The 26,863-nt window shown below is 41.7% G+C and overlaps 3 protein-coding genes and 1 long non-coding RNA gene across 4 annotated transcripts; 3 read left to right on the top strand and 1 right to left on the bottom strand.

The window, feature by feature from the left end:
• The first annotated feature begins 1,945 nt into the window (after positions 1-1,945).
• On the top strand, positions 1,946-4,746 carry LOC144209830 (uncharacterized). Its single transcript, XM_077736364.1, has 3 exons — positions 1,946-4,387; positions 4,462-4,555; positions 4,635-4,746. The coding sequence occupies exons 1-3, from the start codon at positions 1,967-1,969 to the stop codon at positions 4,706-4,708; spliced, it is 2,589 nt and encodes an 862-aa protein (XP_077592490.1). The 5' UTR covers positions 1,946-1,966; the 3' UTR covers positions 4,709-4,746.
• Positions 4,747-4,766: 20 nt separating this feature from the next.
• LOC144209831 (N-acetyltransferase ESCO1-like) lies at positions 4,767-7,280 on the top strand. Its single transcript, XM_077736365.1, has 6 exons — positions 4,767-4,872; positions 4,948-5,079; positions 5,166-5,255; positions 5,613-5,756; positions 5,819-6,003; positions 6,078-7,280. Exons 2-6 carry the CDS (start codon positions 4,996-4,998, stop codon positions 6,259-6,261), a joined length of 687 nt encoding a protein of 228 aa, XP_077592491.1. The 5' UTR covers positions 4,767-4,872; positions 4,948-4,995; the 3' UTR covers positions 6,262-7,280.
• Positions 7,281-18,175: 10,895 nt separating this feature from the next.
• On the top strand, positions 18,176-26,596 carry LOC144209369 (uncharacterized). The gene is made up of 3 exons (XR_013329102.1): positions 18,176-18,283; positions 19,688-19,824; positions 26,526-26,596. It is a non-coding gene; the product is annotated as an uncharacterized LOC144209369 (long non-coding RNA).
• sox17 (SRY-box transcription factor 17) lies at positions 22,742-24,939 on the bottom strand. Its single transcript, XM_077735992.1, has 2 exons — positions 24,496-24,939; positions 22,742-23,692 (listed from the first exon to the last, which is right to left on the bottom strand). The coding sequence occupies exons 1-2, from the start codon at positions 24,806-24,808 to the stop codon at positions 22,929-22,931; spliced, it is 1,077 nt and encodes a 358-aa protein (XP_077592118.1). The 5' UTR covers positions 24,809-24,939; the 3' UTR covers positions 22,742-22,928.
• Positions 26,597-26,863: the final 267 nt, after the last annotated feature.

Raw genomic sequence — 26,863 nt, 5'->3', positions numbered from 1 at the left:
GGAAGATGTACAACAAGCCACTACAGTTCAAGGAAGTATCCAAGTAGAATGTGGTTCTACAGATTTGGAACAACAAGATTTGCTCAAGTTAGAAAAAGCACAAACCACTCAAGACATCAAGAACAACATATACCTTCATGAAAGTCAACATGCAAGCCATTTGCTACTGGAAAATGATCTGATAGATGTCCAAGCAGCAGATGAAATGAAGGTACAAGAGACTAGCACACTACAGGAAGGTAGTCCAGAGAAAATCCTGTCTACTGACAAAAATTTGGAGGCCAGTAGTTTGCTCGATGACTCAAAAGATGACCGACCAGAAGTTGAAACGAAAGATGTACAACAAGCCACCACAGTTCAAGGAAGTATCAGAGTAGAATGTGGTTCTACAGATTTGGAAAAACAAGATTTTATGTATTTAGAGAGTATTTCTTGTACACAAGACAACAATATGGACACACCACCTAATAAAAGTGTCCAGGCTACTGTTCTACTACTTGAAAATTATCAACGTGCCATAGAAGATCTGACAGATGACCAAAAAGCAGGTGAGATGAAGGTACACCAGACCACAGCAGTACTACAAGAGAATAGCAGAGGGGAAGATGATACTCTGGATTTAGAGAAGCAATACTTGTCTTCTGAGGAGGAACCGCAGACTCAAAATATTGTGAACTTATCTAATCAAAGTACAGAAGACAGTCATTTGCAGTCTGACTCCAATGAAATTGCTCAACAAGAACCAGCAGTTGAAATGAAAGATTTACAAAATACCATCACAGGTGAGGACAGAAAAGAAGTGGTTGATGTTAGTATGTATTTAGAGAATGTTCCCAGTACTCAAGACGCAAATGAGGACATGCCTCCTAATGAAAGTGCCGAGACGATTGTGGACCAGAAAATTGATGAAAGCTCCATAGAACAGGTAGACTGTAAAGCAACAGTTGAAGTGGAACTACAACCGACTACCACAGTTCAACCTAGCAGTCCCGAAAAGAACTTAAACGATGAAGATACTTCTGTAATTTGGCAACAGCAAGACATGGTATCTTTACAGGAGGGATCTGAGACTCAAAACGCAGAAGACGTGTCTACAAATAGAAGTACAGAGGCCAGTCTTTTGCACCTTGAATCTAACGAAAGTGTAAAACAGCCTGCGGCAGACCCAAAAGCAGTCGAAATGAAGGACATGCCACAATCAACTATAATTGAAGATAGTAATGCAGAAGAGCTTATAGTAAGTGATATGGAGAAAATGGATCTGGTGTATTTAGCGAGTGTTCTTAGTACTCAAGACCCAAAGGAGGATACACCAACTAATGAAGGCGCACAGACGGATCATCTGCAACTGGAAAATGAGGACAAACAAACACAGATTGAAGCAGCAGTTGAAATGGAAGTACAACAAACCAGCATAAATACAGAGAGTACTACAGAGATTACCACAAATGAAGATGCTACTGTGGCTTTGGAGGAAAGTGATCCAGTTGTGCAGGTTAGCCAAGAAATGAATGAGGAACTGTTTACTAATGAAAGGGTTGAAACTAGTTTGGATCTGGAACTTAAAGACACTGCTGTAGTGGACCAAAAGACTACCACGGTTCCAGATAGTTATGGAGAAGAGGATCCTACAGTGGCACCAGTGGAGAAGCCAGATTTAGTATCTCCAGACGATGTCTCAAATAAACCAGAAATAGAGGACTCGCACCTGAAAAATGAAGACATTCCGCTCAAAGGAAAAACAGATGGACCAGTAAATGTTGAAATGATGGAGTTAAACCAGACCACCACAGTTCAAGAAGGTAGTGTAGAGAATAGTAGAGATGGAGAAGCTGCTGCACCTTTGGAGAAACATAACTTGATGTCTTCAGAGGATAAAACTAGGACTCTAAACATAGAGGAGGTGGACCCAAGTCCTTCAGACCTTCAATCTAACGAAAGTGCAAAAGAACAACAAGCAGTTGAAATGAAGGACGTACAACAACCCACCACACTTGAAGATACTCCTGAAGAAGGTGGTGTTGGTGATATGGAGAAAATTAATTTGGTCTATTTAACAAGTGTTGTTAGTACTCAAGACCCAAAGGAGGACATCCCCACTAACAAAAGTACGGAGAACACCGATCATCTGCTCCTGGAAAAGGACAAAGGCCCTAAAGAAACCCCTGTTCTTGAAGAAAAAACTGTGCCTACAGAGTTTGAGGTTGTTGCAAATGTTTCTGAACACCCACAGAATGACCTCCCTGTGTTGGCACCTTTGGTCTCCTCTGGGGAGGAGCTCAACGATGGTACATCTGAGGAATATATTATTCTGGAGCCAGTCAAAGAAGGAAAAATTCCATTAGATATTGTCTCTGAAGCTGTTGCTGTATCAGGTCTCTCCGATTTGACAAGTCAGGAGAGTCCAAATGGCTCGTCCCCGGTAATAAATGGACCCCAGCAGACTTTCCTCTTGAAGCCTGTAGAGCAGACCCCCGCTACAGTTGAAGATGTTGCAGGGACACCTACATGTGAAAAGACAGAAGGCGTAAGTATGCTTCCGTCAGCAACTCTAGACCACGTGGTTCAGGCGTCATCTACCGTGGTAGAATCATCTGTTTCTCAATCTCATGGGGTGAATTTAGTAATGGAAGAAGGTTCTGGGGCTGATCTGGGTTTGCAGGAGTTCCAAATTCTACAGGAGATGGAGATCGGAGAAGAGATCGTCGTGGTTGAGGGTGAAAATGAGGATGACAGTTTGGTGTTAGTAAAAGACACGGGTCAAGCACCTTTGCCTGTGAAGCCAGAGAAGAACACGGTAAGTGAAGCTTTTTCAAAGCCTGCCGATTCATCAATAGTGCCCGATGTTAACAGCAACGTAACAGTTGAGAAACCCAAGAAACAAGAAATGAATACCCAAGCCAGAACCAAAGCACGTCTAGCTGCTTTGGCAGAACAAAAAGCTGCTGCCATGAAGAGGACAGCCAACAGGCAGCAGCTCAACCTCTTGGCTTTGTGTCACGAAATTGCCGAGGACATCGCCACGGACAGCATGCTGTTAAAGAGGATTGAGGAAGAAAAACAAGCGGCGGTCGCTAAAGGTGAGGCCGTCAAGAAGGAAAATCCACCCGCCAAAGAAGTGGAAGTCGCCGCCGTTGACGTCAAAGCTCCCGCTGAAGCCGAAAGCTCCTCAGAAACGATCCCCCCTGCCGAGGAGCCCCCCGTCGTTCAGCCACCCCCTGCTGAAACAAAGCCGGCGGCGGAAGACCCGCCAAAAAGACGCTTCTTTGTCTCGCAAGTCTCCGTTCCCCTTAAGGCGCACGAGAAGAAAAAGTTGACACGATATCAGAAGTTAAGACAAGTTGAACTGCAAAGGGAGAAGATGTCATGGGCACGAATGAAGAAGATGAAGTCAGACCAGGCCAATCAAATCTTCTCCGACATGGACTGGCAAGCTTCGATGATCCCACCCAGCCTTTTATCCACCAATTCCACAACAGCCACCACCGAGACACCCAAAGCCAACTCCTCTCCTCTTCCAAGTCCTGCCTTAACTCCTAACCCCAAACCCGGATCACCCAAAACGGAACATCCCGTGGCGGAACCCCTCGAAGCTGAAGCTCCTAAAACAGAACCCCCAAAAATAGAAACCTCCAATACCGAAACAGAAATAAAACCAGAATCCCCGAAAAAGCAAACGCCCCCAGCGGAACCAGCCAAACCTGAAACCACAAGGGTCACCAGACAAAGTAGTAAAGCTCAGACCTCCAAGGTAACAACCCCTCTGACTCCCACCCCCAAAGTCACCCGGTCATCCACCAAAAGGTCTCTCCCAGCCATTCCTCCGCCCATGCCTAATGGACTTAAGGCAGCAAAACCACAACCCGTGGAGTACAAGCCATACAAACCACGACCCAGGTACTCACCTGACGATTTCGAACTGGACGACGACCCTCTACCAGCACCTCCCAAGAGGACTATCCCTCTTCCTCGGCCTAACCATCCCCGCGGTCAGTCCAGTCCCTTAGTTCAGTTGAAAGCCCCACCTCAGTTTGCCAGCCAGGCAAAACCAAAACCCCCAAGCACCTCTTCGGGACAGATCCCAGCTCAATCAAAGCCCACAGCTCCAACGGCTACAACGGCTTCTCAGTCCAAGCCTTCATGTTCTCCTCGTCCAAATCCTGCCACCGCCTCACCACCTCAGCCCAAAACCCCCATGGCATCTGCACCCAAACCATCTCCTTCAACTGCAGTTCCACAACCAAAACCAGTCCCAGCTGCCACTCCAACACAGCAGACGGGTTCCATTTCATCCCAACTCACTCAGACCGCCCTGCCAGTGGTTTCTAACACATCCCAGATCAACCCTCAGCCGGTTCTCGGTCCAACTCCTGCCACGGCAAGCAAGGTAGGAATCTTAATTCAACTTCAAAACATGAACCATTTTTAATAATTTAACTCAAAACTCTCATTCTTCATAAGGTCGCCAACGTTTCCAGTTCAAGTCCAGCTAAAAGTCCTCCTCCTTCCAAAGAGAATCCGTCTAAGGCGCAGCAAAGTGAAGGAAAACCTGAAGGTCAGCTTTTTTTCTAGTAACCTGCCTCTTTTGTGAACCTCCACAGGACTTTACAATTATTACATTATTTTCCCTACAGTTGACGATCAGTGCCAAAAGACTGAAACCGCCCCGAAAAGCACAGATGGCCCAGAACCACCTAGTCAAGAGTAAGTCCCACCCACAGTTTTCCTGCAATCTGTATTCATTCTATAATTTTTTTTAGCAGCGCCGTTTCAAAGCCCCAAGACGTAGCGACTCCACTTTCGGAACCATGTCTGCAAAGAGAAGTCAAGAAACTAAAGGAGGCCGACAAAGACGGCACACAAACTATCATCGTAGGTGGTCAAGCGACGAAAAACCGTCTCGGGTCGACGAACGTGGAGGGTTAATTGTGTTTTGTTGTTTTACAGGATGCTGGACAGAAGCACTTTGGAGCCGTGGCCTGCAACGTCTGCGGGATGCTGTACTCTGCCGCTAATCCTGAAGACGAATCGCAGCATTTGCTTTTTCACAATCAGTTTGTCAGCGCTGTTAAATACGTGGTGAGACGGAAAAAACATGAAGCCACTCACTATTGGATGGTGGATTGTCTGTTTTTATCCTGACTTTTGTCTGTGGTTCATTTCAGGGTTGGAAAAAGGAGAGAATCTTGGGAGAGTTCCCCGATGGCAAAATCATTTTGGTCCTGCCGGAAGATCCCAAATATGCGCTAAAGAAGGTAGCGGTTTCAAAATTTATCTTTTGCGGAGTTTTAATGTAGACTTAAGCAAAAATTGTTATCACGATTAAAAATAATACAATTACCAGTCAAATTATATCTATCACACCTTTTTAGTCCATATTTAAACTTTTGTTAATAAGTAAATAAAGGACTTTTTCAAATTTGAAAAGTACTGTTGGCTTACTCTAGAAGTATATTATGAAAAGTAAAGAATAAAACCTGCAGACATTTTTACAGGCCTCTTTATTTTTTATAAATTTGCCTTCAAACCAAAAGTTTCTATGCAATGTTAAATAAATAAAACCATCAACTAAAGACATCTAACAACAAGCTACCTTTTGTACTACATCTCAGGTTGAGGAGATCCGGGAGATGGTGGACAACGATCTCGGCTTCCAGCAAGTGGGGACAAAATGTCCTTCACAGACCAAGACCTTCCTCTTCATCACCAACGACAAGAAAGTAGCAGGATGCCTCATAGCCGAGCACATAAACGAGGTCAGATACATCCTAATTTCTTTAGTTCGAACTCTAGAAATCACTCGTCCACCTTTTCACAGGGCTACCGAGTCATCGAAGAACCGGAACCCGAAGGCTCGGAACGGGAAAAGGTCATGTTCGAACGCCAGAGGGCTTGGTGTTGCTCCACCACGGCCGAACCGGCGCTTTGCGGCATCAGCAGAATTTGGGTGGTGAGCATGATGAGACGACGAGCCATCGCCTCGCGGTTGGTCGAGTGCCTCAGGTTAGTGCCGAACTGTCGCCATACCGTCGATTGGGCGATCCGAGGCAAAACACCATTCATTTTCCAATCCACAGAAATAATTTCATTTTCGGTTCTTACCTGAGCAAAGACGAGATCGCGTTCTCGGACCCAACGCCCGACGGGAAGCTTTTTGCCACGCACTACTTTGGCACCTCACAGTTTTTGGTGTACAACTTTGTCAGTGGGACGCATCCAAAAGCGCCTAAAACTGATTCCGTAATGGCGCTTGATTCCTGAGTTGAGGGCGACGCCAAAAGTGGATTCCCCCTTCACCAAAATGATGTCGGATGGACCTCAAGTTTTCTCAAAAAAAAAAACAATACCTTGGTTTTAAACTCAGGATGAACAAATTTCACTCTTCATGTTCACAGATCAAATTTATTTGGAAAATCCCAAGTATTATGGCCACCCGGAAAAGAAGAATTAATTACACTACAAGAGCATTTTGGGAGAATGAAATCCACTATTTTTCAAGGTAAATCTTTAAAAAAAAAAAAACTTGAGACTAGCCAACTTTTTGGGGCTTTTTCCTCAAGTACTACCAAGTAAGTCTTGAAATTTCACCCTTTCATTTGTTTTCTTGAAAACGTAACTTCTTTGTTGTTATTCTATTACTTTAATCGGAGGGATATCAAAATGTACCTGAAAAAAAATATTCCACTGTTTTTAGGATTTTTAATTTGTATGTTTTTAAAAATTAGATCCTTTTAGCTCAAATTTCAATCTTGTAGTGTTTTTTGTCGAAATCAAATTTTCACTGCGGCCCAAAATATGCATTTTATATATATTTTATTCCCAATTGAACGCAGTGTTTACCAATCAGTACCTGCTTCATTTTTTTTTAAAAATCCATATTTTTATCACATTTTCAAACTCACAATGTGTCCAATTTTAAATCCACTTGGCAATGTCTAGAAATGTAGCTTGGGAATTATTTTTTACAGTACTTTAACAAAAAAAAATCACCTTTATGCCTGTTTTTTTCCAAGCTGAGCCATAAACTGTTTGCAATTTAAGCAAACAAGGCATTATAACCTATTCTGTAAAATTATTATTATTTTTTCTTCATTCAGTCTGTCCATTTTGCTCTTTTTTTGTTGTGCCTGCTTTTAATTAACAGCGTGACTTTATTTTTATTTTATTTTTGACATAGTTAGTTTACATTATCATCTTCCTATCAATTTACACTGTATAATATCAAACGGTTATGTAGATAATGCTTACTATAACATTTATAATAAACAATGTGGAAGGTCTTTAAGGCTCTTTTTTTTAACACCCTCCTTTATGACTTTGGTTTTTACAAAAAAATACGTTGTAAATATTTATTTAAGTAATAAATTGTCAAAGTTTTGCTGTCTTTGCCGGCTCACTTTGTTTTGGCAGCGACCCCTACTTCCCGGTGTAGTAAGTATCCGTTTTTTCTTGAAGTATTCCGGGCGTTTCTGTAAGTTTTAACTGTTTTGTTTTGCTTTTCTTTTTTAGCGCATTCCTCAAAGCTCCTGTCACAACATGGGTCGCTCAAAAAAACATGCTTGGAACAACAGAAGTGTTTCCTCAAGCTGGATTGGACAAGGGATAACCATCAGGTCAGTCTTAAAAACAAAGCATCTTGATTATTTGTATGAGGGAGTGACGAACAGAAACCAGGACCAAAACTTGTTTAAAATGACACTTTTTTAATAACCTCACAAGAGTTTAAAGACACACATTTGTCACAGCTGCCAACTTTTTTAAACATTTTAACTTCTCTTTTGAGATCACCGTGTTTTTACTATACAGAAACACTAAAAACAGTTTAACAAGGTACAAACATACTCGTCATAAATATACATGAAGATGTTAAAAATAGGAATGTTTATACCCTTTTTATAAAGTACAAAAATACATTTTTATATATGATAGAGTATGACCTGAAGCTTAGGTCAAACGATAGCTGCACACCTCACCTGTTATCTGACATCTGCTTGGATCTGATCTCCTTTAAGTACTTTAAAACCAGATTACGCTAAATCTTCCCAAAGCTTCTGTTCTGTCCAACCGGAGGCAGAAAAACGAATGAAAAACAAACACACACCTATATTTATTTACATGAGTCCCTTTTTGGTAGCTGTGACTGTTAACCACAGGGGTGTAACGTAAATAGAAAACTATGTAAACAAAAACTAATACGGTAAGTACCTACTATGTTTGGTCCTAGAACTTGACATTGTATTGTTTTGTATTTCCCAATTTCTAAGGTCTTGTTACACCCTTTACAGACAAATCAAAATGAATTCATTGTTCTTGCCAAGGCTATGGCAACTTTAGGAAAAATAGGCACCATTTTTTTGTTCACAAGATGGGACAGTTTTCACCACAGAAGTTATACAACAGATCCAAAGCATCAGGTTCTTGAAGACTTTGGCTTACCGCACCCTGTCCTTTTTTGGGTTGTGCTACAACCGCCACCTCACCGTCCAACGGGATCTCAACCAATGGGTGTACCTTGTTGTCTGGCATCCCAAGGACGACTGACCCGTTTCTCTCGGACTTGGTTTTGGGGGCGGTTTCTAGTTTTGCTTCTGACGTCACAGCTTCGTCCTGACACACCTCGGAATCACTTGTGTGTGGCAAGGAGAAATAAGTACATATTTTGGACTTTAGAGGGTCTTCTGGCTCAGATGTAGTACTGAAATGAGAGTAGGGAGTGTCTTCTAAAGTGTCCTCGTAGCCATCTTCGTCTTGGGCAGGGTTGCTCAGATTTTTGTTGATTCCAGTAGGGTCAGAAACTGATTTCCGGATCAGTGCATTCTCTCTAATTAGCCATCGTCCCTCATCAATGGGGACACTGTCTCCAGGCCCAACTTGGGCATTGAAAGCAATACACCGCGTGGCTTCTGTAAGGGTATCCAGAGCGTTAGCAGAGTTGAAGTAAGACAACTCAGACCCCGCTTTACCCCGGACTGTATGAAAAGGCGAAAAAATACTAGAGTACTTCTTTTTGGTTCTGGGAGCTGACGGAGGCCTCTCGATGGTTTTGTTCTTCCCGTAAAGTCTTTCAATGGTTCTCCTCACGAACCCTTTGCTAATGGACTTGCGGACTGGGTCCTCTTCTCCGCCTGATTGGTCGCTGGATGTTCTTGTTTGGTAGCCGCCACTGTCTAAGGTTTCAGATGACTGGCCCTGCTTGGTGTTGTCCGCGTAAGTCTTTGCCAGGAACATTTCACGGATGTATTTGACCCTGTTGCCTTCAGGTTCCAGGGTTGCCACGCCACTGGAGTCGTAGCTGAAGGATAGCGAAGACTGGGGAGCGGATCGGGTGCACTGTTGAAATGTTTCTAGTCCGTTTTCGGATACCAATGAGAACTTTTTGGGATGTTCTTTGTTATAACTTGCCTTCTGGGAGTCGGCCACCTGCTTTTCTAGAAGACTCACTCGTACAGCGACAGGCTGAGACGGCTCTTCGTCAGAACCATCTTTGGCAACTTCCAATTTGTCACATTTGGTTTCTCTCTCGGTGAGTTCTTCTTCTGACCCATACGCCTTCTCGTAAATGCTTAAATCTTCCTCGCTGTAGCTTGGAATTTGATTGTATTCAAGCGCCAATAGCTCGGCATGGTCTTCATGGGTGGACTGGAGATTTGAGCCATCTTCAGAGTTGTCCTCTATCTTTTGTCTGTCTTCATTTTCTTCTCCATCTTGGACAGATTGATGTTCAACTGCAAAAACTGCCAATCCCTCGTCTTCAACCTCAGACTGATCTCCGTCAATAGCCTGTTCTTTGCTTTCAGCCTCTTGTTGATCGTTTTCTGGACTTGACCTTCTGCTAGGATTCAGTTCCACATAGCAATCTTCATTCTGCGTTGGAGAACTCTGTGTGCTGGGCAAATGCGCAATGTTGTCCAAATTCATTTTGTGATCTTGAGCCATCTCAACCTCGTGACCCTCCATCCCAGAACTGCATTCTTCAGAATTACCCTCCATCTTCTCTTGACTCCTGCCCAAAAACCCATCTGAGAGAGACATGAGTTCAACTTTAAGGTTGTCGGGTATGTCTAGCCCTTCAATAAGCTCATCGATGTTCTCTTCATCTCGAATTGTGCCTCCAGGATTTTGGAAGTCCCTCCATCCGTCAAGGAATTCTTGTGAAGCCGACTCTTGCATTTCTGAGAGCTTCTCTTTCAACTCTTGGGGATTATCCAAGCTAGCCATTTCCCTCAAAGAGTCAATCATTCTCAAAGCCTCTGTACAGCTCATTTCGTTAATTTGATCTACATTAAGGTTGGCAATACCCTCCTTCAGGGCCACGATGGACAAGAACGCCAGCAGGACTTTAGATGAAGAACCAAATGTAGATGCCACGTTGGAAGACAAGTCCGGAATGCTGTTGGACATGTCTGAGCTTGACAGACGTTTGCATTGACTGATTTCATGAATGGATTTGATGGAGTAAGAAATATTCTCAAGGACAGTTTGGGTGTTTGGCACCTGTTCTTGAAATTTTGTGTCATGTCTTGACTCCTCTTGACTTCCATTTTGGTCCTCTTGAGTCTCATTAATTGTTTCATCAGGAGATGTACTCCTTTTCATGGCTGGTAGAGTGTTGGACTGCTTTCTCTGGGATTGTGTTGTCCTCGTATCTACTGGATCTGAATCTGACGATAACTGCTGAGGGAGCGTTTTCTTTTTGGACTTGCGCCTTGAGGGTGGTGTTTGCAAGTCCATGGACATGGTCTGTTTGGGGTTGGACAGTGTCTGTCTCTTCTTTGGCAAGGGACTGACGTTTGGTGAGGTTTTCTTGACGACAGGAGGACGCTGTAAAGACTTGGACCTTTTGGGAAGTTCCGAAATGGCATTTTTGGGGTTTAATTGCGGACTATTTACCTTCTTTGGGTCCGGGACTGGTACAGTTGGAACATCACTTGAAAGCAAACTAGAGGATGACAATCTCTCTTCTGAGGGAAGACTATTTGGAGAAGTACAAGAGCTGCTTTTTGGATCTAAAAGTGAAGACTGTTTCTCTTCATTGTTATATACCGTGAACTGGTCCATGCAAGATTTTCTCAGTGACATTTTCCTTTCCAGAGACATATTACTGACCAAAGGCACCCTTTTGATAGAAGTAGATCTTGAAAGTGATTCCTCCTCTTTAGGAACTTCTGCTTCCAGCAGTTGAGCCATTCTCATGACGTGCTGGGCATGCGGTAAAGCCTCGGCAGATGGCGGGTGATTATCCAATGTTTCACTGCTCCCTGCTGACTGCACGCAACTTGGGTTGTGAGCCACGCGATCTTCACAATTCTCTTCTTCTGTCCTTTCGTCTTGTGGTAGATCCGTTGAAAGAACAGGAGAAGGTTCCTCAAGTCCTGCACCTTCACTGCTTGGGGGAGTTTCTCTTTTGGTGTTTTGGTGAAATGTTGGGGTTACTCCACCTAAATGGTTTGGTGGAGACATCTTGTTCTCCAATGACTGGATTCTATGTCTTACTAAAGTTCTCTGTACATCGTCGTGAGATGTTTGTGTAGTTATGTCACTGTTTTCTGTGCTGTTGGTCTTTGTTTGGCTGGCAGCAGTTTGATTTGAGTGGGATTCCTTTAACCAGTTTTGGATGTATTCGTTAGCTACTGAGCTAGAGGAGTCAAAAGCAGGCAAGGACATTTGTTCGCTGACGTCATGGTTCTCGTTTCGGAGGACTGACATATGCCTTGCCTCGTCTAGGTTTGGATTTTGGACTGTTTTTGGTTGCTTTTTAGTGACTGTTTTTCTGTTCTCGGCTACAGCGTTCCCTACCGCGCTTTTGGTCTTTCGTCTCCTAACCTTCGTTGGAGTTTTTGCAGCTTGCATTTTATTCCCATAAATCTTCCGGATAAACCCCGTGCTGGAGAATAATGGCGTTGACTTCTTACGTTTCTTACCCTCGACCGATGCCTTTTCTCTCCGCCGTTTACCAGGCGATCTGAGACGTCTGACACTTTTGTTTTTCACTTTAGCCTTTCTTCTTGACTTTGGTCGATAGTCTTTACTTTTGGGGTACTTGTCTAGACGTTGCCTGGCTTGAACCATGCTACGTCTAGGAGAAGGAAAGTCTGGCTTGTTCTTGGCCTTCCAGACGCTTACAGACTCTGACGCCATTGAGGGTCCCCAAGAGTCATGCTCGTAGTCCTCTTCAGCGCCCAAGTGTCCGGTTTCTGAAGTCCCGGGTCTATTGAATGTACCCACATTAGCGTTATAATTATCCAGACAGGTTTGCTGTTCATAAATATGCAAGACCGTTTCTTTGATTTCTTCCCCGCTGGATTCCAAGTGAGTAATTTCTGACAATTTACACGATGACCCATTTGTGTTGTTCATGCTATTCGCATCCAAAGAGCTGAGACGTCTCGGTTTAGGGATGGGTCTAGTACTTCTTTGTTGGACTACGCAGTACTGCTCCACCAGGGCTCCATTTTCTGTAGCTTCGTGGTAATAGTGAGATCCAGCAGAGACGATACTTTCAACGGAAGCTTGCTTTCTTGACATTTGTTTCTGTTCTGGTGTTGTCTGGAGTTTGACACTGTCTTCTTCATAGCTGCTTTGACTTAAAACCCCGTTGCCGAGTGAAGGCGGATCTTCATCATGGTCTTCTTTGGTTTTATCCTTACTCATGGTCTCATCTGAGGAGATTGGATCTAGTAAATCCGATGTGGCGCTACAGACTTCTTGCTCCGACTCCGGCAAACCGGTCACACTGGAACGAGTCAATGTCGTCGTCCAATGGAGGGTCTCCTCCTCCTTGACTGTCAAGCGTACCCTCATCTCCACCGTCATACTGCCATCCTGGTTGACCCTGAAGGACTTTTCAATGTCTTCTTCGTTGGGCAGTGCGCACTCCCGGTACTCTGGTCCCGGTTCGTACTCGGCGGAGTCCCCGGGCTGGCTCGGAAGGTCACAGGAGCTTTCCATCATGGAATTGTGAATCTTGTTCACCATGTAGCGCTCAGAGGAAGTGGAGAAGTTTCTGGACTTGGACCCGTAAGACGGGGACTTCTTTTTTCCTTTTGGACCAAGAAGAAAGAAGACCAATTAGAACTGTGTTTAGTCTGAGTGGCTACACAGACGCAGTAATATGTATGTAGGTCATCTAGGGTGTTATGTATGATATCATGTCAGCAGATTGGTAGGCTTTACCCCCGTCGCAATAGCTAGATTACAAGGGTCATGTGACCATAGGGTCCACTGTCTTGGAGTGAATTAGACTCACGGTTCAAAGCCTTTAGTCTCCTGACGCTCATCCTGTTGCCGGACGGCCTGGTGGACCCCGGTGAGCTCTGGGCGTTGTAATTGGCCGGCTTGAATGGTTCTTTACCCGCCGCTACCACCACGCCGGAACATAAAATCAAGCTAGGGAGCCCTTCCACCTTCAAGGAGCAAAAGAAAAATGTTAATTTTCACTTTTTCACAAACCATGACAAGATTCCACCTTCCCGGAGAACCATGACTGAGAAAATGGTGGTGTCTATCACCTGGACATTGGCCAAAACCTTACCTGGCACCATCCCAGAATGCAATGCAAAGGATTAGAGTGGATGCTCAAGAAGCTTAAGCCTTTCCCCTTATAGGCCGGCCATTTACAGTGCCAACCAAGTCAGCCCTAAATGGGTCAGCCACGCATCTTTTTTCCCAAAAGAGTAAATGTAAAAAGTTAGAAAATACACTCACGCGTCTGCCATCGGCCGTGTGAAGCTTCACCACCTGGAACTGCATCAACTCTGAAATATATTCCAGAATCCACTCAAACGTGGCGGCACTCCGTTTCTGGAGAACCACAGTGTGTTGGATTGATGGGTCTCCATTCCGGAAGACTGACAATCTCTTTGGCGTGCGTACCGGCGCCATCTTTGGAGGGGCGCCTGCTCCCCGTGAGGTCCTCCGGCGAGAGCTAGCCGGCCTAGCGTGATACCAAGGCGCCGGTTTCTTCCTAGCCAACGCCAAGTTGACCGGCTTTACTTTCCGACTGTCGGAGCAGATGTAGGACTTGCCGTCCTCCAGTTGCTCCAACGTGTTGATGGCGTGAATCCCTCTGGGCGTGGTGATGTTCCTCACCCCAAAAGCTAAGGGAACCTTCTTGGATAAGCTATCCAAAAGGGCTTCGAAGGTCTTAAAAGTGCGTTGGTTGACCACCACGCGCAAACCGGCGAATTGAGGATCGCCACTTTTGTAGAAGCAAACCCGCTTGGATGGAGCTGGGTTGGTGACGCTGGTGTGACGGGGGGTGCTGAAGTTGTGTGGGCTCCCCGACCATTGGTCCGGGGGGACCCCACGTAGGCCCGACTCGTTCATTGGCGATTTGGGGCTGCAACAGAAGAGAACTTTGGTACAGTGCGGAAACTTGATTGGTCGTTGGCGGGCAATCTGAGTGAGCATACGTTGTTTACCTCCAAGGGAATTCTTAATTGGGCTTTTGGGAGTTGGGCCAAGACTAACGTAATTTCCTTCTTAGGGCTTGCCAAGAAAGGCAGTTGAATAATGAGTCAGGAGATATTTTGGAGTTGACATATGTTGACTCTGAATATTTAACCCAAAATGTGAACAATTTTTCCTCTTTGTTTATCCAATTTTGGCAGATTTTGCAGTCCTACAATAAGTTTGAGGAGCCATTCATGACTGGTCGCAGCTTTGATTGGCTTTGGCCTACTCAGGGCTAAAAATACTAGCACTGCTTAGCAAATTAGATTTTTTTTAATGTAATTTTAGCAAGAACAACTCTTTAAAACATCAAAATCTTTGAAAAGAAGCCTATAAAACTACAAAAAACACAATTTCACCTATACACAAAACTACAATTTAACAACCCACTCTAAAAAGTACTTAAAACATCATCGTTATTATGTTCAGAATTTAAAATCTAAATTGGACAAACCAAAACTTGAGCATTGTCTTTAAGAATCTTTCAAAAAATGAAGATAATAATCCAAAACTCACCTAAATAGTCATCCTGAAATCCAAACAGTTTGTTTTCCCTTTTTTTTAGTCCAAGTTCTGAAAAAACAACCAGGTTCTACATTCCAACTTTTGCCTGCGTAGCTTCAACGCTAACTGTTTATTTTTGGGTGTGTGCACCATGGCGGCTAATTTCCTTAATCTTCACCTACTGCTAATCCTTCATCCCGGCCAATCCTCTTCACGTATGTACAGTAGGCGTCACCTACAAACACGTGAACTGTAACATTTTCCCTTTAAAACGTATTCTAATGAAGTACCTTTAAGTAATAATGATAATAATAATGTATTGGAGTCTAAAAACCCAAGTTTTTGCACTTCTACTTTTGCACTATTGAGTCAATTTAATCTGGTTGACAAGATCTGATAATCTGGATTAAAGCCTTCTTCACTCTCCAGACCCTTAGAAACACATTCCAACCAATCAGAGCCCAGTGAATCATCACCCATAAGGAAAACACGTCCACTTAGAAGAAGCAAAAGTGTTATTTTTAATACTCTCGAGGGAATTAAAGTTGGACAAGTGCCAAGTGGGCGGATTTTAAAATGCAAACGTCATGGTTAACTCACTCAATTTTGGCACGTTACGTAATGGTATGCCAAAAAGAAACCCGGCTATTTACATTTGTTGCTTAGTAAAAAAATAATGTTAAAAAAATATGGTTATGGTGATGCTTTGCATTTGGTTGCTTAGATGGAAATAGTTTTAAATTGTGATTTTATTCATGCAATGCAAATTTATATTTTTGGTTAAGTTAAATTATATAATTATCGAAATATTTTGATGTTTACTCGACTATTGGATGAAACATTTAAGAAGTTCCTTAAAAACAAGCTCCATTTTTTTTTAAACTGGAACGATCTTATCTACATTGACCCCTTCCATCTGTGCACTTAATTTTTTTAACATGGCCTCCCTCTCCCCTCTCTTGCAGGAAACCCCCCACGGCAGATAAGGGCTACGACACCCAGGTGCTCGTGGAAAGAATCGAGGAATGGCGTGGCAGCCCCCTCCACGAAAAATGCAAGAAGTTCCAAGACGGGAAGTTTGGAGGGGGGCTGCGGATGGTTCACAATGGAGGAAAGAGACCCTCCCTCCTCCCCCGTCCCACTCCCCGTCCCACTCCCACCAGAGTAAACAGGTAGGTGGGCCCAGCTCATTCCACAAGTGAAAAGATAAGACAGGCAGCAACAGATATATCCTGACAAACACTGCTCGCCGATCGCTGGCGGATTCTTCAAATTCTCTTGAAAATATTTTTTTTTCTGGACTCCAAATTTAGACACGCAAACAAAGTTTAAAATCCATAATTTGTTGGCAAGGAAGCAAAAAAGGGATTTTCGATTTGAACCCTTATGTACATCAATTGGAATTTTTAACCCTAATATATATAGATATAGAAATATATATAAAAATATATACAGATAAAGATATAAATCTAGATATATATAGATATAGAGATATATATTCAAATAGATATAGATATAAATCTAGATATTTATAGATATAGAAATATATATAAAAATATATACAGATAAAGATATACATCTAGATATATATAGATATAGAAATATATATACAAATAGATACAGATAAAGATATAAATCTAGATATATATAGATATAGAAATATATACACAAATAGATATAGATATAAATCTAGATATATATAGATATAGAAATATATATAAAAATATATACAGATAAAGATATAAATCTAGATATATATAGATATAGAAATGTATATAAAAATATATGCAGATAAAGATATAAATCTAGATATATATAGATATAGAAATATATATACAAATAGATATAGATATAAATCTAGATATATATAGATATAGAAATATATATAAAAATATATACAGATAAAGATATAAATCTAGATATATATAGATATAGAAATATATATAAAAATATATACAGATAAAGATATAAATCTAGATATATATATATATAGATATAGAAATATATATATACAAATAGATATAGAAATAAATCTATATATATATATAGATATAGAAACATATATGCAAATATATGTATAAATATAGAAATATATACACATATAGAAATAAATCTAGATGTATATAGAAATATAATATAAAAAATTGTAATAAGGAATAAACTAAAGGTATTATTAATTTAAATTAAGTACATGCTTCATTTTGAAAAAAGCAATAAAACATTAAAAGATGTGAAAATAATTTATAACAATTACAAATATAAATACATGCATTTTTATTCAAGAAATATAAGCAAAAATATATTTCATTTTTATTTCAATTAACTAACTAAAATGTACTTTTTAGAGATATTTAAATGAAATTAAAACTTATTACAATATAAATATGTCAATAAAAATTATTATTATTAAAAATATTCTCAAAATTTTTCCCCAAAATTCTGTATTTAAAATCTCATTTTATCTCATAACGTTAACTCATTAGCTACCATTAACAACATGAACGTCCAATCGTCTGCAACCGATTAATACAAATGTCTTAAGCTAATGCTAATGCTAACTTCCCAACCGACACCCACTGTCAAGCTCTCATTTTTATTTTTATTCCTTTTTCCCCTGACGTGACCACACGTGAAAAAGGCCGCTATTTTTACCCCCTCGCCTCGGCTAATTGGCGCCACGCGAGCTTCCGACCTCCGCTGTTAATGGGAAGCAATGCGCTCCAATCTAAATCGGTCTCCTCCCGCAGCTGCCGCGGCGTCTTGTCGCGGCGAACCAAATCACGCGGGCGCTACCGTAACTTTGTCGCCGACGTCTTGAAATTCCTGGAGCGCCTCCCTATTTTTTTCCCTCCACTTTTTCACCACAGCTGCCCCGGAATTCAATTAGAAATCCTTCCAGCTGCACGGCGACCGCTCACTCCTAATCCAGGATTTTAAATTGTTATTAAATATTTGATCAAGGACGTCAGCTGCAGCCGAGTTTTTTTAATTTTCTATTTTTTTATAGCCTTACAAAAGATAAACACCCCATAAATCTCTCAGCACTCCTTCAGGGAGTGTACTAATATTCAATTAGGCGACCAATCCCTTCACACATACTTTAAACATGCCCATGTTTTACTTACTTCGGGATTTCCACACACTTTAAAACCTAAATGTCATGTTTTTAATGCAAAATAATCATTTTAGAACTCTTTTTTTCAACAGTTGCTGTTTGTGAAGCGTCCATCTACAATAATTCCATCCATTTTTAGAAGTCTAACGTCAGTCAACGTGCTTTTAACGTCCCCACATCATCAAAGAGGCTCGCCGCCATGCAATAAATACGGTGAGGAGTGATTTATGCATCTGAATGGCGTCCGCTCGATGCGTGCTACCTACACGCAACGTAACACAATACCAGACGCCCTGCACGCATTATCGCCCGGGTCTTGACATTCTCTCCATCCTTTAGACTGCAGTGTTATGTTAGCACGAATATTTTAACGTTATCATGAAATTATAATGAGGATTTTCAAGGTGGGGCTAAAATATGGGAGCCTAAAGTATATATATATGAATTAAGAATGTTTTTTTTGGGGTAAAGTCGACATATATATCAAGGAAATTGTCTTTTTATGCAGTAATTCTAATATATTGATATATTTGTATACATAGTCGCTCAGAAACTACTTGTTTGAAAGCTAATTTTATTTAAGTACAGCATTGTATAAAAGGGGAAATCATCTAATGTAGTTTAGCTGCCCTCTGGCGGTACCATTTGGTAGTACAACTCAAATTAAGTAAGAATTGAGGTCAGAATGCTCCCAAAAATATAGAATTTTTGGGGGGAAGTGGTTGGCTATCCTGGAAGTGGACTGTTTGCTATTTTATGCTTTGATTCAGTTTTTTGTTGTTGTTTTTTATTTTTTTTGTTCCAAGGTTTATGATAATGCAAAAACACGAAGCGGCTTCCTGGGTCGAAGACTCCAGACGTGTCTAGACTTGAGTCTCTACGCTATTGTTTGACTTTCCACGTGCTTTTTATTGTTTACTTTGACTGTTTTGCTTTATTGACTGTTTATTATTTTAGGCTTTCTACTTTGTCCTCATGCTTGGATGCTCTCTAACGGAGTGAGCTTTCACCATGGATTCGCTTCAAATACTCTTTATTATGTGTATTTACTATGTTTTTAAATTCTGTATATTTTTTTATTTCCATAACATTTCGTTAAGCAATTTTCTAAATGCTTATACATATATATATACATATATTTATATACACATATACACACATATACACATATATATATACATATACACACATATACATATATATACACATACACAAACATATATGTACATATACACATACATATAGACATACATATACACACATACATATACACATATACATATACACATATACACATATACACACATACATATACACATATACACATATACACACATATACACATATACACACATACATATACACACACACATACATATATACACACATACATATACACACACATACATCTATTTTTTTTAACTTTTTTATTACAGTTATATTTCATATTTTTCACAATTTTACTATAAAACAAAAGTTTTGCCTGTTTTTAATTGGTAGTTTCCTTACAAAACAGACCTGCCTATTTTTTAGGGGTATAAACTCATAAGAATTCTCCAGATGGCAAGTGTGTACTTGATTTCGACTAATATTGTTTTGTTTTTGTCCTTTTTCAAGGAAGTGCTACCGGCCATCCAAAATAAAACAAGGGTGCCAATTTGACAGAGGGACACTTCCTGTGGGACGGACAGAGACGAAGATGACAGGATATTCCCAGACCGTCTTTCATGGACTTGGAGTGGAAGTGGAGACAGGTGCCACACACACACACACACACACACACACACACACACACACACACACACACACACAAAAACACAACAAAAACACACCTCCCAGTCTTCCCAGTTCCATTAGATCGACCACCTATAAGTGTTGAACCATTGCACTCGTGTGATGTTAAATTTTTTAAAAAATTGTAGTCGGAAAGTGGGTTACAACTTTTGAACTTTTGCCCTGAAAGTCATAAGGCCTCCACTTGAGTAATGTTTGGCGTCACCATCTCGCCGTCCTTGACTCCCGATTCACTCCCGACCGATTGTTTTCCTTTTTCCGCCTGAGTCACGCCCATTGTTTAATAGCGGCGCCTTCAAAAGCCACCATAGTCCGCCGGGGGTGCCGACCAGCGGCTAGGAGAAGAAGCTAAAAGGAGCGTAGCTCCGCAGTCATTTTACTTAGTCGCCGGGCAGAAAAAAAAATGTCGCCGGGGGGATTCGGGATGGCGATGGCTTGGAGCACTGCGTTATGATGGGGAAGAAAAAAAATGAAATATTGTTCTGTCGCTATGCGGCTGGAAAAGAAATACGTTGACAATTTTTTTTTGCTACTTTTGCAAAAAATAAAAAATGGTTGCGGCGTTTTCTGTTTGTTGGACAAATGGTGGAATGTCAGAAAAGTGGTGCACTATGTAGGAAAGTTTAAAACTATGGGATGTCTATTTGTTTATTTCATTCAGGGGTGCTGGAGTCTATCCCAGTTGGTTGTTAGTTGCTAGCTAATTACAGGAGGCGTAATATAAGTCAAATTAGGGTTTTGTACGATTGACTTAGACCAATATTGCACAAAAAAATCACTATCTTGTCATTTTTAGTGAAAATAAATTGATTTGGACTTGGACCACTTTGGCATAAATATTTTTGGTAAATTAAATATGGGTGGTGTAAGTAAATTCACATTATCTTGATGTTATTTGTCATTTTTAGTAAAAAAGAAATTAATTTGGAGTTAGACCACTTTGCCAGAAGTATTTTTTGGAAGTTAAATCTGGGTGGTTTAAGTAAATTCACAATATATTGATGTTATTCCTCATTTTTAGTGAAAAATAATAATTTATTTGGACTTGGACCACTTTGCCATAAGTATTTTTTGGGAATTTAGATATGGGTGGTGTAAGTTAATTCACAATATCTTGATTTTATTCGCCATTTTAAGTAAAAATAAATTCATTTGGACTTAGACCACTTTGCCATAAATATTTTGGGAATTTAAATCTGGGTGTTGTAAGTTAATTCACAATATCTTGATGTTATTCCTCATTTTTAGTGAAAAATAATAATTAATTTGGACTTGGACCACTTTAGCATAAATATTTTTTTAATTAAAATCTTGGCCGTTTAGTTGATTTCATAATGCCAATCATCTTTAATAATAATGCATCAATTAGCTAAAAGTCTGGACTTAGACCACTTTAGCACACAAAACATTTTTTAATCGCCATTTCTACTGTTTGATAGACAAATTGATGTAGCTCATAATGTCTTGTAAAAAATTAATTATTTAGCTCGCAATTTGGATTTGGACCACAATTGCTAAAACACACTTATCTTTAAAATAAATTAATTTGGAGTTGGACCACTATTGCACCCACCACATCTTTGTCAACAAGTCGCCATTATTTACCCTCATTTCTGCGTAAAGGTCAACCAGTTGAAGGGTACGCGTGCATTTGTTTAACGAAGGTGGCGGCGGCGGGGGGTGTCGGAGCTGATTAAGTCATTGATAGTAGATTGGCGGACAGCTGCAGCGGAGGGTGCGTCCCGCTAATCCGTACGCATGCCGCACCAATGATCGCTTTTATGGCGGCGGCGGCCATGACGGCGGCCACACTTGTGATGCCGGCTAAATTTAACCACCGGTTTATTTTCTTCTCGCTTCCATCACGCCCGCACGGGGGTTAAAATATCGCCCGCATTGCGTGCGCTGCTAAATCCGACAGGTAGCAGGCGCTATTTTTAGTAGCCATGTCTCCAGCTACTGGAAAAAAATAATAATAATAACTATTCTGACTTTTAGTGTATGGTTGGGGTGGCTTGATTTAGTTTTTTTGCTAATTTGGTTGTTAGATTTGGCAAATTGGCTATTTTTGCTGCTATTTTTTTACAATAAATCCTTTCAGATAATGTCCTTAGCTAATTATCCCCCAAGTAATTAGTTAGCAGATGACATGAGGTTTCAGGTTTCTGATGCAGGTGACCCCCACCCACGTTGGAGCCGGCCTGGGGGGCCCAATCGGGTCCTTGAGCCTTTTGTTATGCGGTCGTTTAGACGCATTTGAGTCCAACGTATTGAAGGCAATTAGATGGGATTCTCTTTTTGGGGGGGGGGTTCTGAGCTGGGATGGGTTTCCTCTCAAAAAGCTAAAACGGGAGTAATGGTTCAAACTTGTCAGAGTAGAAGCTTTTCCTTTTAAAAGACTATTTTTGGCCCCTAGAAATATGTCCAAAATTCACAATTCCAGATTTTACACATGACAATGCTTTTTTGGGGGGTTTTGTGGTAGTGTTAGGGTAGTTGTTTTGTTTAAAAAAAAATGAAAACATGTATTACTTAGCCCCTGGAAGCGTCCAGGCCAGGAAGCCGAGGTCACGTATCCCCTCCTGGCCTGGTGAAGGCCTCCCGGTCGGGGAAAAGGGAAAAACAAATAGACGTAAAATGGAGAATGTGGGAAGAAAACAGCCACATTACGACTTATGTGCTTTTAGCGTTAGCATTTGCAACGTAGCGCTTTTTTATATTCGGCCTTCTAAGTTTTCTATCACCTTGTTCATACAAATTATCCCCAAAAATATCTAAATTTGGTCGTTTTCCACGTTAGCGCTTTTAGCATTAGCATTCATTGCGTAGCGTATTTTGCTTTTAGAGCCAACATATAAATGATCAGAAAACTGTCAATTTGTTTGCAAAATTTATTAGTCAAAAGTGCAAAAGTATAAAAAAAAAAACCTTTTGGTTTCAATATAAAGACTTAAAAAGAGTGACTGTACAAAATGACCAAATAAGGAAAATTCTAATTAAAAATTTAAAAAACAGTGTTTTCACCCTTCAGTAGTCTCAACTTGGAAAGTTTTTCCGCCATATTTTAAGAGTTGTTGTAGCTACAGTAGTAAACGGCGGTGCTGGCGTCCGACAACACTGACGAGATTAGGCCGTCGGGGCCCGCGGGGGTGCCGTATGAGTTAGACGCTGATGAACTCAGGTATTGCTCAAATTCGCTGCGGTCCACTTCGGAAAGCAGCTCGCCGTTGTCGGGGACGCCGTGTGGGTGGCAGTCGGGGGGCGGGGACAGCTGTCCGACGGCCAGATGCCGCTTGGGGTGACCGTAGTATGCCGCCGCCAATGGGTTGGCGCCCCCTGGTGGATAGGAGGCCCCAGAGTGATGCATGTTTTGGTTTTGATGCTGGAGTTGGAGACCCTCCTGGTTTTGGTACTCGGGGGCTTGTGAGTGGTAGGCGTACATCATGTGGCAGTCCTCCTGGGAGGGGAAAAACATGGAGTCGGCGTCCACCGCGTCCAGGGGTGACGTATCGGGCGTGGGGAGGCTGTAGCCGTGGTAGGGCGGCGCCAATGGCGGCTCCGGCCGGTAGTGACCCGCGGTCGGCTGCTGTTGAGGCATCTGAGGGAAGCCGGCGTGCTCTCGGTAGCCCCCGTCCCCGGGGGGGTGGCGCTCGTGCCCCCCGTGTAGCAGGAAGCCCGAGTCCAGCCGCTTAATCCGCTTCACCTGCTTACGCCTGCGGGGTCGGTACTTGTAGTTGGGGTGGTCCTGCATGTGTTGGACGCGGAGACGCTCCGCCTCTTCCACGAACGGTTGCTTGTCCGGCAAGGGGAGGGATTTCCATGATTTGCCTGGGGGGGGGACACACACAAGTGGTTGTTGGGGTGAGTCAAAGGGCTTAGGGGATTCACTTGGGTGTCCGGCAGCGCCATTTTGATGGGAAAAATAGCTTCAAATGATAAATAACTGTCTACAAAATGACAACTAAACTTTAAGGAAGTGCGTTTTCTTCCTATTTTTTTATTTATTTAGATATAGCAAAAATAAATCGAATAACATTGCACTCTGTATCATGAAAACATGTAACTAGTAATTGAAGATGTGACTTAATTGCACTCTTAATGTGTTAAATTGTTTCAAATGGAACTTTAAAAAAGGCTTAATATGGGACATTATGTATTCATATCACAAACCCTCACAAATCAACCTCCAAAAACAACAACAAATATATGTATAGAATGTATATATTATTAAACACTTGATTCCACTCCAAAACTTAAACTGTTTATACCAACATTAATATTTCAAAATGTAAATAAGTACAAAAGACTCCAATGTAAATTTTGCTTAGATATATTAAAAACTCTAAACATTTTATGAATAATAACTCAATTTTACAACCATAAATAGGTTTGAAAGCAACGCTAAATAGAAATAAAAGCCACTGTCATTCTTTTTTTTCAAATTATTTTTAGTTAATATTTTTTGTTTTCATATATATATGTATTTTTAATATATTGTACTAATATATGTACCCTATATACAAATATTCCTATATAATACATGTGCCCCTAAATACAAACTTTAGACTAATAATCACCATTAATCAAGTTTAACCCCCTCCAAAAATGACGTGACAACTTAAATGACTTACCCAACATTTTGCTCAATTCGGCGTTGTGCAAATCGGGATTCTGCTGCGCCAGTCGTTTGCGCTCGTCTTTGGCCCACACCATGAACGCATTCATGGGTCTCCGAATCCTCGGCTCGCTCTTTCCGCTTCTCCCGTGGTTAGCCCCGGCCCCAGCGGAGGTCGCCTCGCTCTTGGTTTTAGGCTCCGCGAGGGGAGCGAGAGGAGCGAGAGGCTCTGCCCACTGACACGCTCCCATTCCGGGCATCATAGCCGACATCGCGCACCTTGCCTGGTTCGGGTCGTCGCTGGCGTAGCCCGCATCGGGACTGCTCATTTCAAATCACCCGACACCCCTTATTATTAATCCCTCTTTTAAAGGAAAAACAAAACGGTTTTTTTTATATAGTTTGTCTTATTTTAAAGTTAGAAATCGCCAAGTCCCGTCCATAAAGTCGCAGTGAGCCAGCGTGCATGTTGGGGGCGCTTATAAGGATACGCTCAATAGGGGGCGCGGTTTCAACTCGGCAAGGTGTTTCAAAGGGAACGCCTCCTTTTACTCTATTTGGAATAGCTGCCATCGACTAAGGTGGACGTCCAATTTCTAGTGCTGATATATTAATCAACATTATATATAAACATATTTATTAAGACTAGTCAAAACCTAATATTTTCATGCAATGCACTTTTTATCCTCCTAATGTTATCATATATTCATTTATTAGTGTCTACTTTGATATTTTTAATGTTTGTGCATGTATTTTTTTGGTCAATTAAGTTTTTCTTGTCGTTGTTTATGAATATTTTCTTATTTATTAATATAATATTCTTAAGATACTTTTATTTTTCCTATCTTGTCTCCAAAATTTATTTTTTATTTTTATTATTTTTTTTTTAATCTTCCACACTTAAAACTCCATGTACTTTGCACACCCAAAATAATTGACTCTTTTACCAAATATATTTTCATTTTGTATTGACTCTATTGCATTTATCTGCATTTTTTAAATCCTTTTCTAATCCATCTACCTTAATTCTTTCCCACTTTGACAGCTACCGTTTAAATCAGAAGCATTCTGGACATATCTCGCCGCACTTGAACTCTGGCGTCCTTCCTCTCCGGAGACCATTTATGGCCACGCCCCCTCTTCTCCCAGCCATATTGTGGCGAATCGTTCATCGCTTTACCAAAAATCCCATTCGCCGACTTATCATCGCCCCCCTCCCCGTCAAAAATCGTTGACAGAAATACGAGGGACGCTTATAGCGCGACCCCGCCGGTCCTTACGGGAGCCGATCCCCGCCGTAATGCTGTCATCGGCCATTTTGCCGACCAGGCGCCGAACGCGCCTGTCTCTGGGAACGTCCGTCTATCTGACGGGAGAAGTCGTAAAGTCTGGCGTCGGGGAAAACCCCCCCCCACCCGGACGGACTCCTCCCATCCCAACGCCCCGTGCCTGGGGAGACGCCGGCCGCGGGACTGGGGGGGGGGACGCTCCGGGGAGAGGTCAAGCGGGCTGGCTTACACAATGGCATTATCTCAGTTCCAGGCCTCGGCTAACGGCGGCGGCGGCGGCGAGCGCTTCCTGTCCCCTCGGCGAGCGCTTCCTGTCCTTGGCGCGGCAGCACAAGTTGTCCGCCTCGCTAAAGAATACGGGGGAGTGTGCGCCAACCACCGCGGCCCTCCGGGGATGGCGCTCGTTATTTTCGGGTCGTTTACTTCACTGGCAGACGAAGATGAGGGTTTATTTTTCTGATACTCGCCTTGGGAATTAAAGACTCCTCCCCCTTTAAAACAGCGCTAAAAAGTCCTTAAGCTAATGTCCATTAGCCGCTAGCATTTTAGTTCATTGGACAAGAAATTTTCTCATTTTTATCAGGAAAAAAAATATTTTTTATGTAATATTATTGGTACTATAAAAAAATGCAATTTTATGAGAAATCTCTCTTGTTTTTCATATTGACACCAAAATACATCTCATTAAAAATCCACAACTCGACTGTAATGTTTACAAATTTTAACCTTGACAATCATGTTTTTCCTCTTTTCACAGAAATCAAAAACTGGATTTTTTGGACCCTGCAAAATGACCCATGGGCCAGATCGGGCCCCCGCTCCTTAGGTTTGCCCAAGAAAAAAAATTCAAATACTAAAATATCCACTCTAGTGGACATTGTAATTCAAATGACAAACTTTTATTAATACTTTTTTCCCTTTTTTCCAGGTCGGACATTTTCTCAAGTACTCAACAAGGATTACAATTGTCTTCTTAGGCCACGCCCTCTCTTCAACACCTGTTCTTGGGATTGACGCCTGGTAAGCAAGGGGGTTTGAGGTGTATTGGGGGTGGGAAAAGAGGAGTGCAAATCTCTGCTTAGAATAGAATTCACA

The sequence above is a fragment of the Stigmatopora nigra genome, chromosome 16, assembly GCF_051989575.1.
Source record: "Stigmatopora nigra isolate UIUO_SnigA chromosome 16, RoL_Snig_1.1, whole genome shotgun sequence".
Classification (NCBI taxonomy): domain Eukaryota; kingdom Metazoa; phylum Chordata; class Actinopteri; order Syngnathiformes; family Syngnathidae; genus Stigmatopora; species Stigmatopora nigra.
This window is presented reverse-complemented; position numbering and strand designations above follow the sequence as displayed.

What these genes read in the sequence shown, in the direction of transcription:
- LOC144209830 (XM_077736364.1), top strand. Translation starts at nt 1,967, where the DNA reads ATGAAGGACGTACAACAACCCACCACACTTGAAGATACTCCTGAAGAA. An exon ending in CTCCTGCCACGGCAAGCAAG is followed by an intron (nt 4,388 to 4,461) that starts GTAGGAATCTTA and finishes ATTCTTCATAAG; the next exon opens with GTCGCCAACGTTTCCAGTTC. An exon ending in AAGTGAAGGAAAACCTGAAG is followed by an intron (nt 4,556 to 4,634) that starts GTCAGCTTTTTT and finishes TTTTCCCTACAG; the next exon opens with TTGACGATCAGTGCCAAAAG.
- LOC144209831 (XM_077736365.1), top strand. Translation starts at nt 4,996, where the DNA reads ATGCTGTACTCTGCCGCTAATCCTGAAGACGAATCGCAGCATTTGCTT. An exon ending in TCAGCGCTGTTAAATACGTG is followed by an intron (nt 5,080 to 5,165) that starts GTGAGACGGAAA and finishes GGTTCATTTCAG; the next exon opens with GGTTGGAAAAAGGAGAGAAT. An exon ending in TAGCCGAGCACATAAACGAG is followed by an intron (nt 5,757 to 5,818) that starts GTCAGATACATC and finishes ACCTTTTCACAG; the next exon opens with GGCTACCGAGTCATCGAAGA.
- sox17 (XM_077735992.1), bottom strand. Translation starts at nt 24,808, where the DNA reads ATGAGCAGTCCCGATGCGGGCTACGCCAGCGACGACCCGAACCAGGCA. An exon ending in CGAATTGAGCAAAATGTTGG is followed by an intron (nt 23,693 to 24,495) that starts GTAAGTCATTTA and finishes TCCCCCCCCCAG; the next exon opens with GCAAATCATGGAAATCCCTC.